This window comes from Larus michahellis, chromosome 2 (assembly GCF_964199755.1).
Source record: "Larus michahellis chromosome 2, bLarMic1.1, whole genome shotgun sequence".
NCBI classification, from domain to species: Eukaryota; Metazoa; Chordata; class Aves; order Charadriiformes; family Laridae; genus Larus; species Larus michahellis.
In genome coordinates, this window is record NC_133897.1 from 29,260,102 (window position 1) to 29,278,025 (window position 17,924).

General features: G+C 38.1%; 1 protein-coding gene across 4 annotated transcripts in view; it reads left to right on the forward strand.

The window, feature by feature from the left end:
* Positions 1 to 17,924, forward strand: part of GLCCI1 (glucocorticoid induced 1) — a 54,401-nt gene that overhangs the window by 25,562 nt on the left and 10,915 nt on the right. For 2 of the 4 annotated variants that reach the window (XM_074574747.1, XM_074574749.1), the window contains exons 3-5: positions 4,111 to 4,197; positions 10,788 to 10,904; positions 14,019 to 14,171. In XM_074574747.1, coding sequence (XP_074430848.1) covers positions 4,111 to 4,197; positions 10,788 to 10,904; positions 14,019 to 14,171 — 357 coding nt within the window. The remainder of the gene's footprint in view (positions 1 to 4,110; positions 4,198 to 10,787; positions 10,905 to 14,018; positions 14,172 to 17,924) is intronic. The other 2 variants (XM_074574748.1, XM_074574750.1) reach the window with 1 other exon arrangement.

A 17,924-nucleotide genomic window follows, 5' to 3' on the forward strand; every position in this document is an offset into this window, starting at 1 on the left:
CAAAACCACTGGTGCTTCCCCTGTAAAACCTAGATTTGTGTTCTTAATCTTTACACCCATCCCCCAAAGTAGTTAATCTGGAATGCAGGCTAGATATAGTAATTAGAGCAGAGTGTTGGCAATAAACTGTGAGATATTTAGAGTAATTCAGTCTTATTTTAGGTTTAGGTAGGTTGGTACTCCACGCAGTCATTCTGATCTAAATGAAGTGGAAAGAATGTAGGTATATCTCCCTGACATGGGTGGAAAAGCAAGGCAGAATTACCAAACGCGTTGGAAGAAATGCTAATCTCTACAAGGTTGGGTGAGTTAGAACAATGGTAATTGTGATTTACATTAAGACTGAAGAGAGCAACCAGATGTGGTGTTCTCAGCATGTCCTATCCCATGCACATGCTTTAAGCATTGTGTCAGCTGAAACTGGGACCAGGAACCTTGACATTTCGAAATATCAGCGATCCTCCTCTTGAAGCTGCAGCATGTGTTACTTAGTGTTTTCAAGGTTCTCCTGCTGAAATGTTTTACATCTTAGTTTCTGAATGTAGACTTGAAGGAATAATCCTTCAGTTTCATGAAGTTGAGTTCATACTTAAATGATACCGTAAATTTGTTTCAGCTCTGAAATATTACCAGTTTTACAGATAGTGGCTATGACCTTTCTTACTGTGTTTCTGGCTTGAGGAGCAGCGACTTTGGTTTTATTTATTATGATTCAGAAATTTTTCTTCAAATACAGTTTTGAGTTACTTTTTTACAGTCGTCATTTTTTTTAATATGTTTAACACATTGCAGTACGCTTGCAGCTTCAAATGAAGGCTTCCACGAATACGCCTGTTTTGTAGAAGTTGTAAATAAAGATGGGAAAACAATTTTCATGAAATGTGGCATATCAAGGGTGCTGTACACCCCCATCTTACTTGTGATGTAATTTACAACATTCAAATGAGATATGACTTGCTCATACATGAGCTAAACTTACAAAAGCAGAATTTTTGTTTGAATATAACAAGTGTGGGGTTGTTTGGTGTTTTTTGTTTTGTTTTGTTTTTTTTTAAAAAAAGGCTTTTGCTTGAATTTGCTTGAATTTTGTGTTACAAACCCAAAACTCTTCTTCATATAACGTGGGTTACAATATATTATAAGCAGCAATTTCTAGGGTTTAAAGAAGATTGGCTTCCTATAATATTCTAGTAACTGCTTATGTTGTGTTATTTTTTAACCTTTTTTCTTTTTTCCATATGAATATAAATAACACATAAGATTGCCTGACTTCAGTACTGTGCTAGAAGCATCATATAGTATTTGTAATTTAATAGTGCAAATCAAATTGAGGGACACAAATAGTCTGCCCCCTGTACACTGATGTGTGTATGTATATTTTGAAAGGTGGTGACTTGACTCAATTAACCATAGATTGAAAGCAACTGTATAAATCTTGTCTCAAGGGAGATAGTATTTGTGTGGAAAAGAGTGTCAAAGCATATTTGAGAAAGTACATAATTTAGTATTAAGTGAATGGATGTTTTATATTTGTTATTTTTGATTTCTGATTAAGTCAACTGCAATATAAGGATTCCCACCTCTCTGCTAATAGTTAACAGTGTTGATGAAGTTCTTCAGGGTGTTGCTATCGGTTTGTTTTTGTTCTTGCTATCTAGATCAATATCTGTGCTTATTAAAAAGTTCAGGCAAGCTCTTGTTTTCTACATAATGGGTGAGGTTTTTTGTTTTTTAACCTGATGTCTTTTTGATTTTGTTTATTAAGCTGTAGTTGAAAGGCTATGAGCTTGTAGTGATCCCTGGTACACCCTCCTGCACTACAGGAAAATCTTTAAGCACCTGAAATACCTTTTTCTACTTCATCCTGGTGTTGTTCCCCAAACTAGAGTAGTGTTATATTCAGAATATGCTCTTTGGAAGATAAATTTTCAAAGAATTCCCTTTGCACTGATGTTTTCTGGTTTTGTATGAGGCTATGGTTCCAGCTACACTTGGGATATAGTAAAATCTTTAAGAAAAGAGTAATTTCAATTGGAAAGTAAATTGTAATATAGTGTGAAAGCCCATGATTTTGAAAAAGGAGCAAATTCCCCCCCCCATTTTCTCTAGTTCTTTGGAAATCTGTAAGCCACTTCAGTACTTAAAACCAATACAGTGTCTTTCACACAAATTTTAGGGAGGTGGTAAGTACCCAGTCTAAAAGAACAGGTAGTTATTTGGAACTTGGCTCCACTGCAATGCAGAGCGAAGGAACGCACACACGGGTAGCCTGTGACAGAGGCTCTGTTTTGGGCAACGAGAGTCGTGGGTTGCCTGGCTGAGGGACTCCCATGTTCCCCTCATAGTTTTAAATAGCTGGTTTAAATCTTTACTCTTGATAACTTTTTTTTTCCATAACCATATTATCTTCTGGCTTCTTCCCCAGACCCACACACAGAATGTCGTATAATAAATACACAGAACCCTAACTTTTATAAAGACTTGTTTTTTCTTTCCTGGGAACATGCAGCAAAAACCTTGTTACTGATTTTTTCCATTTTGCTTTCTCATCGCCCACACAGCTTGCTGGGCCTTTGGTGGAAGTATTCCTGGTGGCGTAAAAATAACGGAGACAAAAACCCACCAAAAACATGGAAAGTGCGAGGCTGGCAGAAAACAGAAGCGGGAGACGTAGGCCTGTGCACACAAAGTGACTTGGCACAATTAAATATTAGCATTTGGGGGTTAGGTGCCCGGCATGTAGGCCATATAATACTGTAGCTATAAAGGTATAGCCTGTGGTCTGAAACTGCGGTTCAGGGCTTAATGGTAGCAGGCCTGGCCTGGCTGCTCGGCTGGAGTGGCCTGGCCCCGCAGGTGCGTCCACCTCTCTTTGCAGGGCAGGGAGGGCAAGGAGCTGCAGACGTTGGTTTTGTGGTGTTCTGCAAGGCCATGCCTGGCCTCCATGCTGAGGAGAACAGTGCCTGCTACGTGTGTGGGCTCTACAGGAGTTTCTAGACCCGAGAGAGGAAGCAAGAGTAAGGAACGCTGTGGAGGAACAGGGTTCCTGTTCACGAGAAGGAAGTCCCTCAGGGAGGTGGATCCCAGATCCTACCTGTCCTGCAGGGCTGGGCTCCTGTCTCCCTTGGAGAAGTATCAGCACCGGTCCCCTCCATGAAAAACCTCGCTGCAAATTCTTATTGTTTTCAGTGCTATTGGTTTATTTCTTGCGGCCTTAGCGTGAAGGATTCAGTGAATACTAGTAGGAATTATTGAAAAAAAAAACCACTTTTTTTTTTTTTTCTTTTCACAAATATATGTGTCTGCCTATAGCTCTGACTTTTATATGGTTCATACCCCAAACTCTCCCGGATTTTAGATGTCCCCATCGCTCCTCTGACTGCTGGTGACTCGGTTGTTCAGAAATGCTGGTGGATACCCTCGATTTTCATAATAGTCTTATGGTGATGAAGCACAGGAATTGGGAGGTCTGGCTTCCAGACGATTCTCAATCTTTGGGGTTTAACTTTATAACTCCTACATGCAAGGACAGTCCCCAAACTTCTGGGCTTGCAGAGAAGACTGGAAAAGGCCTGCTTTTCACTGTTCTGCTCATGTAGGCCGGTGCCAAAAATAATAAAAGGTATATCAAGTCAGAGTTAGCAAGAAGGACTTGATTATATGGCCCAGTGATTAAGGAAGACAGGTGGGAGACATGAATCCTGGCTTTTGTTCTCTGAATTTGCTGGTATATTTTTTTAAATCTTGTGGTTTTCTAAACTGTCCGCTGAGTGAAAACTAGAATTGGATGGCAAAGCGAAGATGGGAGTAGCCAGGTAAGGGTTTTTTTTTGTGATTGTCAGGTCTCTGATTCCTTCTTCAGTAATGTGCATTGTCCTCATCCTTTTGTAAATGCAAGTTTACAAAGCCTTAGTTTTCTTGATTTTTTTTGTTTTGTTTTGTTTTTATGTATTTGAGAGTATTACCTGCTGCATATTGGATTCTGACATTTGTTCTTCATGTATAGTGCCAGAACTCTGACACTGCAGAAGGAGTAAAGCAATAATTTGTGCCAAAAGTTTTTCTTACCTGGAGAATTCAGGAGTGTATTTTCTGTTTTTATCCCTCTAGACACCTAGCTGTTGGGCTGAAGAAGGAGCAGAAAAGAGATCCCATCAGCGCTCAGCATCATGGGGAAGTGCTGATCAACTAAAAGAGGTGAGAAGTTTTGCACAGTGGAGCCTTTTAAGTTTTGGTATGTCCAAGACTTTTTTTAATCGCTATCTGGAGTCCAGGAAACTGCACCCTTTTCCCGCTTCTGTTGCTTTTGAAACAGGTTTTACCTCCAATGTAGGAGTTACTTCAAGAGTGGTTGTTATTTTATGGCTGTAGGATTTCCTCCCTTCCTACTCCACAGTGTTGGCTCTGAAGACTTGGTCAGAATGAGTGCTGAGGAACCAGCTTGTTGTTGTTTATGAATTTTTCTGTTCAGAGTTACCTTAGTTAGCTTTCTGTCCTTTAACGCTGCTCTCCTGCAAGAGGCAAAGTGAAAGTTGGTATGTTAATGTATTCTTGCTTAGAAATTTCATTCAAGTTTAAGAGTGGAGGTAGAGAGGACATCACTTTCTCAAATGAAAAAGGAGAGTAAGTGTTGATACAGTAATGATAAGATTGCTTGAAATGCTCTTTAATCATATGTATTTTGCTGAAGACTACAGTTGCAACTAGAAAGAACCCACCAAAAGCTAAGTGAATTTGCATCATGAGAAATTAGATACAGTAAAATTGTCTCCAGCTCAGCTGAAATTACAATATTTCAGCATTTGTCCCAGTAAACTCCATTCTGTCCAGAGTTCGTAGAATCATAAAATACCAGGTTGGAAAGGACCTCAAGGATCATCTGGTCCCACCTTTCTTGGCAAAAGCACGATCTAGACAAGATGGCCCAGCACCCTGTCCACCTGAATCTTGAAAGCGTCCAATGATGGGGAATCCACCGCTTCTTTGGGGAGATTATTCCAGTGGCTGATTGATCTTATTGTGAAAAAATTTCCTCTTGTGTCCAATCAGAATCTCCCCAGGAGTGACTTGTACCCATGGCCCCTCATCTCTCCCAAAAGAGAGTCTCCCGTCTTCTGTCCAGTACTTAATAGCTGACCTGCACTCAGCGTGTGGCCCTGTCAGGAAGGGTGCAGCCTCTTTTCAAGAGCAGCACCTTTCTTTTTACGAAATTAATCTTGCAGCATATTCTTATAGGGTTGGACTTTTCCCTGATAATCTGGGCCTTTTGCATCCTCTATCCTGACTCCCTGTTTAATAGGACATTCAAAAATTAGAAGAAATGTATACGTTGTCTGAGGAGATGATGTTACTGGCAATGTATAGTCCTCTTCCGAACAGCCATTGATAGCAAAAATAGTTGTCAAAAGGAGTGATGTAAGTTTAAGTACTTGAATTTTAAAATCAGTTTTGACAAATATGGAATAATCTTGTGTTCCAGTGGTGGCAATAGCCTCATTTTTAAAGATGAGGACCTGGGCCAAAGCGAGGTCAATCCAAAGAGGGTTGTCTGTTCCCATCTCATTGAGTACCTGTTATGAAACTCATCATAGCTGATTTATTAGTACACGGGCCTTCAGCTGCCTGGGTGACTTCATCAGCAGCTGTGAAGCACTCAGAATCACAGATAAGTGCCCAGAAATCAGTGCAAAAGGAGTTTTGTGTCTGAAAAGTTTTGGCTTAAACATTACCTACAAGCACAAAGGAACTATAGCAGGGCAGGAATAGCATCTGTATTTCCAGGATAACACTTGCTTTTACTGAGAGACCATCCTTCATCTTCTGGCAATTCCCTATCAAGTTCTGCAACAAGCAGCTTTTCTTCACCACAGGGCTGTGAGCATCAGCGATAGCGAAGCCTTCAGCATGTAAGCAAGTCTCTGCCATTTGATAACAGTGGTCCATTGTGCTAGGATGCCATCCTCTTTATGGACTGACCACAAGAGAAAGATAAGAAACGTGGCCAGTGGGTTTCATGGTTCCTTTACGATAGACCACAGTAATGGAAAAAATGGAGTGTGGGGAAGGGAATTGTTTCTATCCAATTTTGCAATGGTTGTTCACCATAAAACCTGCCTTGGGCTTTTCCAGCTCAAAGTTCTTTCCCTTCCTTTGTTTTCCTTGCTCCAGCTTCTCAAACCAGATTTCGTGCCTTTTCCGGGTTCATGGTCCCAGTGTCATTCTCCATGCGTTATCCAGCCAGTTCTCATCTGTCTTCCCTTACTTGAGCTGTTACTCAGTTACCTTCTAGTTCCCTGTCTGTTCTGTCTCTCCGTTGTTTGGCTCCTATTTTATCCCTTTCTTTTTCCTTTCCCTCACTTGTAAGTCCTGGTTCCAGCTTCTCTGCCTGGCTACTTAATGCCTGTGTGGTGGGTGTTAAGAGTTTGTTGAATACCAACAGTATCTGTGCACTCAAGTTCTTTGTGCCACAGTAACCTGCAGTTTCTGGAAGGAGAAACTCTCTGGGGCAGTTCTATTCAAACTGTAAAGCCCACTAGAGACAGAATTACTAGCAAATGTAGTGGCCAGTTACAAACATCTTTCTTGAACGTGTGCAAACTGAAATTTTTGCTAAAGCTTTGCCAAATGTAAAGATTTTTCCAAGGGAATGGAGGGAATATGCCCAGTATAAAGGACCCCCAGACAAATGTTTGGCTTTTTCTTCCAAAGCATTGGGCAACAGAGCTTCCCAGGTAAAAAGCTACAATAATGCATTTTAGCACATAAAATGGTAAAATGATTTGCATCCTCCTTTAATTTTAATCTCATTCTTAAAACAACTCTAATACTTATACTGAAATCCCTGATGGGAAGGGGGTAGGAGAGCTGAATGTTGCATGGTAGACTTCAGAGAAGATTTGACAAAGCTATAGGCAGCTGAAAGCAAGAGCTTAAGTAATGGAAATAAAAGTATCACCTCTCCTGGGCAACTGCATTTGTTATGAGTAACACAGGTAACAGTAGTTCTGCTCAGCAGTTTGAATTGCTTCCCATAGCTTTTGACAGTAAACTAGTAGGTCGCTGTTTACAGTTTCCTAGGCTTGTCTTAGCAGTCTGGATTCATGTTTTCTTGTTCCAACAATTAATGGAATGATCTCTAGCATGTATTTTTCATTATGTTGATACTGTAAACTAGCCAAATACTTGTATGCATTGTTTTAATTGGTTTTGATAAAAGAAGACGGAATGTGCTTTTAAGTTTAAGAAATTGGGGTTTTTTTACTTGGTTAGTATAAGAACTATTACAATAAAATGCATTTATTTAAAACAACTGGGAGCTCTTCTAAAAAGATTTACATTTAAAATACCTAAAAATCAGTGTATAAACTTAAGATCCAAAACAGGCAAATGAATTCTCTATTAGCACATAAAAAAAAATAATTCACTTTGATAGTTAAAAATTATTTTGCCCTTGAATTGAAAGAGGTGGGTGTCAGAATTGAATCTGTCTAGCAGTGAAATGGGCAATGCTTGCTTGCTTTCTTGTAGTGGGCCTATTAAAATTTACAACTCCTCAGCTCTCAATATGAACTTTGTAATGATAGAGTGTACCTTTTTTGTCACCTCCTAGCAAGATTTACTTTTTTTTATTTTATTTTATTCTGAAGGGAGCTACTGCTTTTTTTTTTTTATGAAGTCTTGAATATAACTTGTTGTAAGTTAATGCCAGACTGCTATAATGTTATGTTAATAGATACACATCTTGACTGGGAGATAAAGATTGCTATCAGAGTCTTTGTACTGGACACAAACCAAGTAGTGGTTTGAACCACTGGTATTTTTTCCCCTTTTAACCTGAACAGTTAGTTTGAAATTCTGTTGAAGTTGAATAGGGACAGTTTTAGTTACAGCTTACCCTGAACTGGATTTTACCCAGAACTGGAAAACCTCTGGACTTAAAATAAATAGTTTTCCCTTTGTATAGGTTTTTAAAGACATATTTCAGACAGCTGATTTTTCACTTCCCTTAAGCACCTCTTTATGCTGTATCCGTTACACTGACACCAGCAACCCCCCACTGGAATGTCCCTTTTGCTCTAACAGAGTACTTGAAAAGGACTTTGGAATAAAAGAGAATTGAATATGAGAGCTTACATTTTTTATGTGCTTTCATATACCAATCGAAAGATTGTATTCAAAGGTTTAGGGTGAATTTCTAATGCCTGTTTTACTCTTTGACCTACTGTTTAACTTATTTATTAACAAGTGGTTCATGAAAGAGTTAGAGCTCACTCTCATTAATAAGGAGTTTGGCTCATTCAGCAATAGGAAGTTACTATGTTGTGTAGCCTGATTTGTAGAAATACAGCCTATTAGCTGGTTATTATTAATGAGCATTTGGACAGGAATGGTGAGATGTGAAATGTTCCTGTGTATTATAGTCTGCATCTAGGTCTCTTCAAATGAAAAATGATCAGGATACTCAGATTATTCCAGTGTTGTAAAGAACCAACCTAATTTGCTTATTTCTCAGGTTTGTGCCATTAGTTATATTACTGCATGCATATTACAAGTGTTATAGACAAGATTCATGTTTATTTCAAGTACACTTCTAGCTGTAAAAACATTCAGCAAGCAAAAAATATATTTATAGAGTTGTTTCCTAACTTCTTATTCGTTTAATAATCTTTGATGGGCATCTTATAGTCGGCTGTATGACAGTAAAACATCAAGGCTGAACTGCAAGTTTGTGTCCTGAATAACCTGATATAGGTTTATTACTCTTATGATGTACTGATCTTTGTGTTTTCTTGGGTTTTCTTGTTGGCTTTTTTTTTTTTTTAATAAATAATCTTAAAGTATGTCAAGAGAAGTGTGTCAAGATACATCAACAATATTGTACGGAACAGTCAGTGGAAGAGGAAAGGCTGAAAACTCTTAATTTTTTTGAAATGTGCACAGATATAGGCATTGTGTTCCCCTCCCATATAGTCACATGAGAGTACATCACGCTCCCTGCTTTCTGATTATTCTTGTAGTCAGCCATCTCAGTCCACAGCTATCTTCTGATCTGGGCGTTGTTTTTATCTTCTGTTTTTATGTTTTTAAAGGGAAAGGTGAAGGTTATTTCCCTGTTCTCCCCATTCTCCAACATTCTGATGTAAGACATAAATCTTTGTAAATGTGTTTATACTTACCAGACTGCTTACCTGCTTGCCACTACTCCCAAAGGGAGGATGGGGAAGTTCTGGACAATTTCTTTTTTTTTTTTTTTTTTTTTTTCTCCAGAGATGAAGTATCTCTTCAGACTCTTTTAGAGTTTCTTCCAACATGGTGCCTGAGTTGCACCTTTCATGAAGAGATTAGTCTCACAGTTCTCTAAATCTAGCTCGTCTGTGTTAGAAACTCAGTCGTATTAGGGCGGTGTCTTCCTTGATGTATTCTGCACACAGACCGTTTCAGAAATCTGAACTGTTTGTCTTGTTGTTGAAAGATCAAAGTATTCAGACATTTCTGAGTAGCAGTTCTCTGAATATGGGTAACGAGCTGTGGTAAGACTTGATACGAAGCCTTAAAGGTTGATCCTTCTTTTGTGAGTGATACCAGAAACGTCACAAAGAAAAGTCCACAGCCTGGAGCAAAACTCCATCCAAACCTCTTCACCAAGCACCGTTGTCTCTGACACTGTGAAGAGTGATGTGAAGTGATTCTGTACCACAGGGTTGCTTTGCAAGAGCACAAGTGATATATTTAACTACTTGGAGTTAACCACAGAGTGTGTGTACTTGTAAGCTGTCACTCAGAAAGAGAGGTTGCTTTCCATCTGATGAAGTTCTTTGAAATGTGAATTCCATGTGCATTCGATTCTCCTTACTTGCCCTTCAGGTTTTTAAAAATTGTATGTCTAGCTGAGTTAAAAATTAAATGGGGCCATGCATACTTCGCCTTATATGCCAGTGTACTGAGCATGAGCAACAGTGGGACTTGAACCCAAAGGAAAAAATTACCCAGTCTTAATGAAGTGTCTGTACCTGTTGTGTGAATTTGCACATAGTCTAAACTTCTGAGACAATGCTTGTAGAGATAAATACTCTCTCTCATGTAGAAATTATCCGGGAGGAGTAAATAAGTGGAGGAATCCCCAAATGAAATTCTTTGGTTTCTGTTAAGGAGCAAGTCAAATGGATAATGGCTTTAGTTGCGTTTGACCTTTAAAATATGTAACTTTTGATTAGACATCTTTGCAGCAGACAGCAGAAAAGATAATTCTGTCTGCCTGAAGGAATCTGTGATAATTTAGCCTGCAGGGAAATGCTATTAGATGTATTAAATAAGTTCTCCAAGATGAGCAATGCATATTGATTGCCAGTTGTTTGTGAAGGGTCTTTGCTTTTATGATGAATTATCATTGGAAAACTTTGGTTCGGTTTAAGATCAAACCAATTAAACTGTAGGCTTCATAGTCTCCAGTTTAAACCAGTTATAGGCCAGAAATGGCTACAAACTGTCATTATGACTACTTTTGTTTGCATCAGTTATTACAGCTGCTTGTTTGTAAATGAGAAAGTTTAGTAATTAAACTGAGCCTGCTGTCATATTCAGGTTGGCAAATAGGGCGGATACTTTCGAGAAAGAAGCTAATAAGCAGAAAGAAACCTTAATGCTCATGCTTCAAGGGAAGGCAGTCCCGTATGCTTGTAAAATCCTTGAAAAAGGACTTCGGATGTATGTGATTCGGTTTATATGGGAAGATTTGAGCAGTTTGCCTTTTGATAACTCATTATCGCTTCACCTGAACTTCTTTCCAGCAGATTGCCAAACTGAGGCAGCAGCTTCAGCGCAGTAAGCAGAGTAGTCGTCACAGTAAAGAGAAAGAACGTCAGTCACCTCTCCATGGCAACCATATAGCAATCAGTCAGACTCAGGTAAGTAGATAGCTACTCGTATTAACAGCCTCCTACCTTATCAGGGTTTGGCGAATAGCCTGCTGTTTCTTCCCATCTTTCTTCTGTTTGTTTTCTTATGTGGTATACTGAAATGCTTAACAACCTGATACTGTTGCATCTTCACTGCAATTTGTCTGATAGTCATCATATAATAAAACAAAGAAGGGTTGCATCAGGATAGCAGCTAAAACACATTAAGATGCTGGAGAAATTCTGAGCATGGCCAGATAAGACTGCGTTTCCAGGAATACATACTTGCTTCCAAGACTAATTTGTATGGTGCACTTTCAAAAGTCTCTGCTTCTCTGGAAGGTATTTGCTTGTCAGTTTCACAGCCCAATTTCATCTGAGCTGGTTAAAAAAAATAAAAGTAGAAAATAAAGAAAAAGAAAGGACCAAGGATAAGGAGTCTGGATTGTCAGCCCAACAATTGATCAGTCTTTGAGCAGCAAGCAGAACACTAACTGGCTTGTTACAAACAGATGTGTAATTCACCTTACTGTGTATTCATCAGTAAAAGACAGCAACATTGTATCACCAGAGATTCCAGAAAAATCTCATTTCCTTCTTCCATTTTAGGAATCTTTCTGATACTTTGCTTATTGGTCAGTTCCTGGCCAGAGAGGCAATTTCCACATGACATCAAGGGAAACAGTATTGTGGTGTTTACTTTCTAAAAAGAAAATGATAATTCACCTTGAATTTAAACTCAAATCAAGATGATGCTTGCCACAGTACCCCATCCGTGGTGACTAGAGGACCTCTCACACTACAGGATAAAAGACTTTTTCTTCATGGTTTTGTCTAGGACATACCTGTTGATTGGTATGCTAGTCCAGAATCATTGTCAATACAGGATTCTGTCTTATAGCATGAGAGTTTGTGGTTGCAGTCGCTATGTTACAGGACAATTGTTACCATATATTTTGAGCGTTTCCATTACATTAAATGGAAAAATTGCTGTCCTCACCAGCCTGTGCTTGTTCCAGACACTATGAGTTATTGTAAAACCTCAATCAGACATAATCTTTAGGATGCAAAATCATATGTCTGTATTATGTTGATGACTGTTCTTACGTTCTATATCAATGGGCATTGTGATGACAGTACTTATCTCCATCCACCAGTCTATGGATTTGATATCCATTTGATATCTGAGAGGTTAAGCTCAGGCTCCTAGTCTGACATCTTCTGTTTTCTGTTATCTTACTGCTTACCTTTTATTTCAAAGTGATGTGTGAGTTTAGGCAAATTTTACAGCTCATCATTTTAACACTAGTCTGGCTAAGGCAATTTTTGTTTTCAGGTCATTTTCATGTTTCACAAAGTTATAAAAATTTGCCTGTGCTCTGAGTATATCTATATTTGTCCTATTATAAAGATGCTAACACACATGAAGAATAGCTTTGGACAATTACCTGGCCAAATTACCTGACCACAAACCATTCTCAGCTGGGTGCAATGGAGGATGCCCCATGCAGTGTCTGTTCGAGCCATTACAAACTGACAGCGCAATTGAAACCCAATTAGGAGTTCCAAAGCACAGGCAAGGTTCAGCGAATGACTTTGTGAACCTTAAGCCACTTGTAGAAAGCAGTTAATCTTGTCTCATTTGACAGTGCAGACATTTCGGTCCTGATTAAATTTCACCTACAGTGGATGCTTAACTTGGACCCCATGTTACTAATAGGCCACTATTTGAACTCCCGAAATGTTGCTTCTGTTGTTGTATTTCCTGACTGCGTTTTTAAACAGCTAGCGTTTTAGAAAGAAGAGGTTGAGCCGTGATGGCTGAGCCTTTGTGTTCCTTCTTCTGTTTGCATAAAAACTCATGGTTAAAAACTAATCTTGTGATGAAGACACATTCTTCCTGAAACTTTTATGCTTCTCTAACAAAGGATCCCACTACATTTTGTTATAGAAAAGGGTTTTGCTTTCCGTCTCAAAGTAAGCTGTTGCAGATATCTGTGCCACTCGTTATAGACACAGTAAAAAGTCTTTGACACAGGCTGTAGTCCACCTAAGACATATGCTTTGAAGGTCCCTTATTTAGTACCTGGAGCTCACTTTGTCATGGCTCATGCAACATTTTAATTTCTCAAGGAGGTGTTCTCTGATGAGGCCGGTGGAGTTTTCAGTTCTGGCATCATTGTGGGAAGCCATCCTGCAGGCAGCGTGTTTTGTCAGAGTCAGAGAATGCCTCCACGCAAGTGACAAGCCCCCTTGGGGCTGCACATTGTGCAAAGTTCATTTGGCAAGAACTCAAAAAAAACAAGTTTAAATTTTGTCTTAAGCATCCTGTGATTCTGTTAACAAGAGGAGAACGTACGCTGGGAAGTGAACTCTGTTCATGGCTGTCAGCGTAGGTGCATCTATGCTGTGTAGACGCTGCCAAGGTAAAGCTTTGGAGGTTGACTGCACAAGACGCATGTGCACTCTTGTGGATGGTTCCTGTTGGTAACAGAGCTCCACTCCAACAGATTTTTCTGAAAACAATACTTGTATTTATTTACATACTTGATTCTTAAACTCCAAATGATTTATTTTAAGACCTTTGACATAAAGTTCTGAAAAGCTATAAGCTAATGAAATTAAAAGTTCAGAATGAACGCTTTATTTTTCAGTCAATAAAGCCAACCAAAGACAATAAAAGTGCATTAAGTGAATATTTCAGTTGAGTGGTTAAGCTTTAGGAATGTTGGGAAATGCCTTTTGGATCCCAGTTAAACCATCAGCATCAGCACCCTGCATGCTCCCCACCCTCCTACTACGTATTCCATAACCTATACATCTGGAACGTACATGTACCTGCCTACTTACTACTGATAAGTGAAGTAGTAGAATGTTTTTATTCTACTATAGAATAGTTCTATTCTATTATAGAACACTTCTTTGAGTTAAGTAGAGGTGATTCTAGTGGCTTTTGATTTATGCAAGCATTTCTTTTTATTTAAATTTGACAAGTAAAGATGGTCTTCTAGATGACAAAATTAATACACAGCTTCTTACTTTTTAGTTTTTCTAGTACTGGTTTCCAACTTTTGTCTTTATTCCATTTTCCAACTTCAAATCATGTTGCTCTCTACTTTCTAGGCTTCTATTTCCAGATCAGTCCCTATGCCACTGTCAAACATTTCAGTGCCAAAATCAACTGTTTCACGTGTGCCGTGTAACGTAGAAGGAATAAGCCCCGAACTGGAAAAAGTATTCATTAAGGAAAACAGTGGAAAAGAAGAAGTATCCAAGGTAAGCTTATATTAATGTGTTTATGGTTGTTTTTTCTTCGTAATCTATAAACACATGGGAAACCCTGTGACAAACCCTCCATGTGGCTGAAATTACAAATGGTTTTCTTCAAAGATCTGTTTGTTTGAAAATTTTATTTAAGTGTTTTAGGGTAGTGGTTGTTTTTTGGGGTTTTGTTTGTTTTTTTCAAAGGGCTTCTGGCTAAACATACTTTGTTTAGAATGCCCTTTCTGTTGAGAACTTGAAAGTTTAGATACTTCAGGCTACAGTAGTAAGTAATTAGAGGTTAGAGGAGATTAATTTATTTGCTCCATTTTGCATTCTTTTTCTTAGGCAAGACTTAAGTTTCCTGTGCCGTGCTCTGCTTTTTGGTTTTAATGCTTTTCTTCCGTAGACCAAATGTGACTCATTTTAGCTCCATGAAACCACTGTGATCTGTCATGGGAGATCTCCGTATGGGAAATGCTGAACGGGGCAGCTTTGTTTATGTGGGGGAACTGGAGTATTGGAATTGTCATTGAGGAGCACTGGACTGCTTAGATGACGCTTAAAATGTGAAATACTTGGTTTACAGCCACTGTTTCCTAAATACCCAATGAAATTTTTCTGCTGTGGGATAAACTACTCTGCTGTTTTTTCTAATCTTCTCTAAGACATAGGTTCTGTTCTTGTGAATGGTCATGTAATAGCAATTCAGTGTACAAGTCAGGCTAATAAAACTTTAATCAGAGGTTTAAGATTCCAAAACCTGGTATTTGTAGTTCTTCATTTCGTTAGTAAACCTAAAAAGCTTTGGAATAATCTTGGCTTCTCCAGAGACTTAGTTGTGTGGACAAAGCAGTCTTAAGAATGAAATACTGTAGTAGTAGATGTTTTCTGATAAGTTTGCTTTCCTAAGGCTGTCTCATCCCTTTAGAAGTAGGGGTGTGTTGTAACAGGGAAAAAAGAAAAAAACAAACACGCAAACTGAAACAGAAACCTTGTTGCATCATCTCCAAAGAGAACATAAAAAGGCATGTATTATAGTGCCACCAGTGATCTTGCTATGGCTAGGGTTTTAATCTCCTATGGTTAGAGGACATTTCATTTATTTATCAGACAAATCATCTTCATAAATGTTGTCCTTGGGCTTTAACAGCTTATTACTTGGGATGCAGAACTCAGTCTGCGTAAGTTACTGAATGTACTGGCTCTGATCCAGCAAAACAGTTAAGCACATACTTAAGTGCATTGTTGGATTGGGGCCAGAGGTGCTCAGCAGTTTATGCAACCAAGGCAGTAGTGAACCCTTCCTCCAAACATCCAGCTGGGGAGAGAGTCTTCAGACACAAAAGAGAGTCTTAAGTTAGACATTGCCCTTGAAGTCAAGTCCATCTTTACGGGCAGCTGTGGAACTGTTAATTTCTGTAAAGTCTGGTCTCTTGAGACCTATAGTGGGACTCCTAGCACTGTCTTTGAGCTTACTAGATCTCATATCTTACTTATGGAAGATCATAATAAGAGTCATTTACTCAGTCTTACTGCTGGTGAACTTTCTCCTAATACAACAATCTTGCTTTTTAGCCTGGGGGAGTTGGGGCAGCTGGGTTAAAGGTTAGGAATTACTGAACAAAAGATAAACTGTAGGAAACCAAACTTCGTTAGTTTCACTGCTAGTGAAACAATTTGTTTTTCTTTCAATTTTCTGCCATTCTTTCTAGCTGTAACTTTATGTATTTTTAGAAAGTGTTTTAAAATAGCAATCAAAAGTATTTGGTTGCTTTGGGTGATGTGTGAAGGATAAATTATTCTGTAGACTTGCTTGTAAGATTGGTGTGCCATCTAGATTTCCAGCTCATTTCTCTTAACCTGTTTCCATGTTTACTTCATGTTCAAACCTTAATTTTCATATAAGTCGATCTATCCAGCTGCATAAAACACTTTGTGCCCTATTGTGAATGTGTACTTGCCAGGAAGCATTTAGGGAGTAACATACAACCAGCTAAAAACACTGAGAAAGGCATATTACCTTTATTTTAGGTGCAGCTCACTACCCAATTTTTCATTTTTATTTTTTCCCAAATTTAGGTACTACATTAGTAGCTTTCTGATTTCATCCATTTCATTTTGATAACCACGTTTGGGCTGTCCCAAGCAAAATAAAATGCATTTTAGTTCTGTTAACTTTTAAAATTTTAGTCTAGTGTTCTTGAATTTTTTTCTACTAGTGTCTCATCTCTTCAGTATAAACTTGTGGTTTTTATTTTTTTTAACAAACTGTATCTTGGTTCATATATTGAAATCAGACTAGGTCATATATAGGACAAAAATAAGCTTAAGGTTAAGGCAGTTTTATGGATAATTTTATGGATGTTACTTGAATTACTTTTTAAATTTAGGTCCCAGTTAAAATGGGTAACCAGTGAAACTTTCCTCCCAGTTTCACACTTCATTGCTTAGTCTTCAGATACATAAATCAATTTAATTTACTTTTTAGACTTGTTTTTTAGGTTTTTTTAGGGTATGATGTTACATACTTTCTTTTTTCCCTCTTGCACACTCGAATTTTTGTAATCCTACTTCTTAAAAAATGTATAAATTGTTTTGGAATATGTCTTCTGTCTTATCTCATGCTGACTTAGTTCTGTTAGTTCTTTGAAACGCTCTTCATTGGCTTTTTTTGATAATATTTTCATGATAATAGAAATTGTACTTCTAGAAGTACAATTACTTATAAAAGTAAAAATAATTATTGTAGACATTTGCCTTGTTATTTTTGTTTCACAAAGGTAGTTGATGGTACAGTAATGTTACTATGTCATTACTGTTTAATAATCTAATTGACCATAAAGTTTAGAGGTATTGCATTGTAAGTGGTTAAAACATTCCAAATATTTCATTCTTTTCAGTTCAGCAGTGTATGTGTGTATTTTTTCAGATCATTCATCTTGCTTAGCTAGCTGAAGGTGTTCTCTTTTTTCTTTCATAAAACCAAGTTAAAGTTGGCTTCGTTGAGTCACTTCTTAATCGCCTCTTTCTCCTCAGATTTATTAATAAACTTTAATTAATTTTCTAATGTGTGTATTCAAAGATCCTAGATACATTTTTCTTCCTTTTTTATAACTCGTTGACTTAACTTTCCAGGAAATTAAGATAGTGTGCCTCTGTTCCCACCATAACTTGTAAGGAATCAGCTTTTTGTGAAGTTGTGACGGGCTTTTGTGCTTTGTCCTGTTGTGACTCCACAACACAAATGTTGGAGACTTTGGTACACCAAGATGATGAAGTTATTGTAGGGAGTGGCGGGTAAGAGGTTGCCTCTTACAGACTACACTGCAAAAATAATGGAAAGTGCCCCGCAGCTGGGCAGGGACACGCTCATAGGTCTCCTATTAGGAAAAAAAGTATTAAGGGAACTGTCTTTCAAATGTACATAAGTAATTAGAAATGAAGTCATTTTGGTGGACTATCACACACTTAAGTAAAATGATTAATGAGTTTCTTGTTTGATTTCTAATGCATCTGGAAGTAGATAGCAAGGAGGTTTTATGTACCTATCAGAAAACTTAATCCTGTAATAAAAGGACAGTTTTTCTAATTTGCAGAGATGCAGAGGATCATGACTTACATCTTCATATCCTTCATCTGAAAAGCCTTTTTTTTTTTTTTTTCCCCAAGTGCTCCTTCCCAGGATACATTATGGTTTTTTTTGCACTTGCACCTTATCTAATGCATTGGTGACTTCATTGATGCTAGATGGAAGAAGCACTTTAC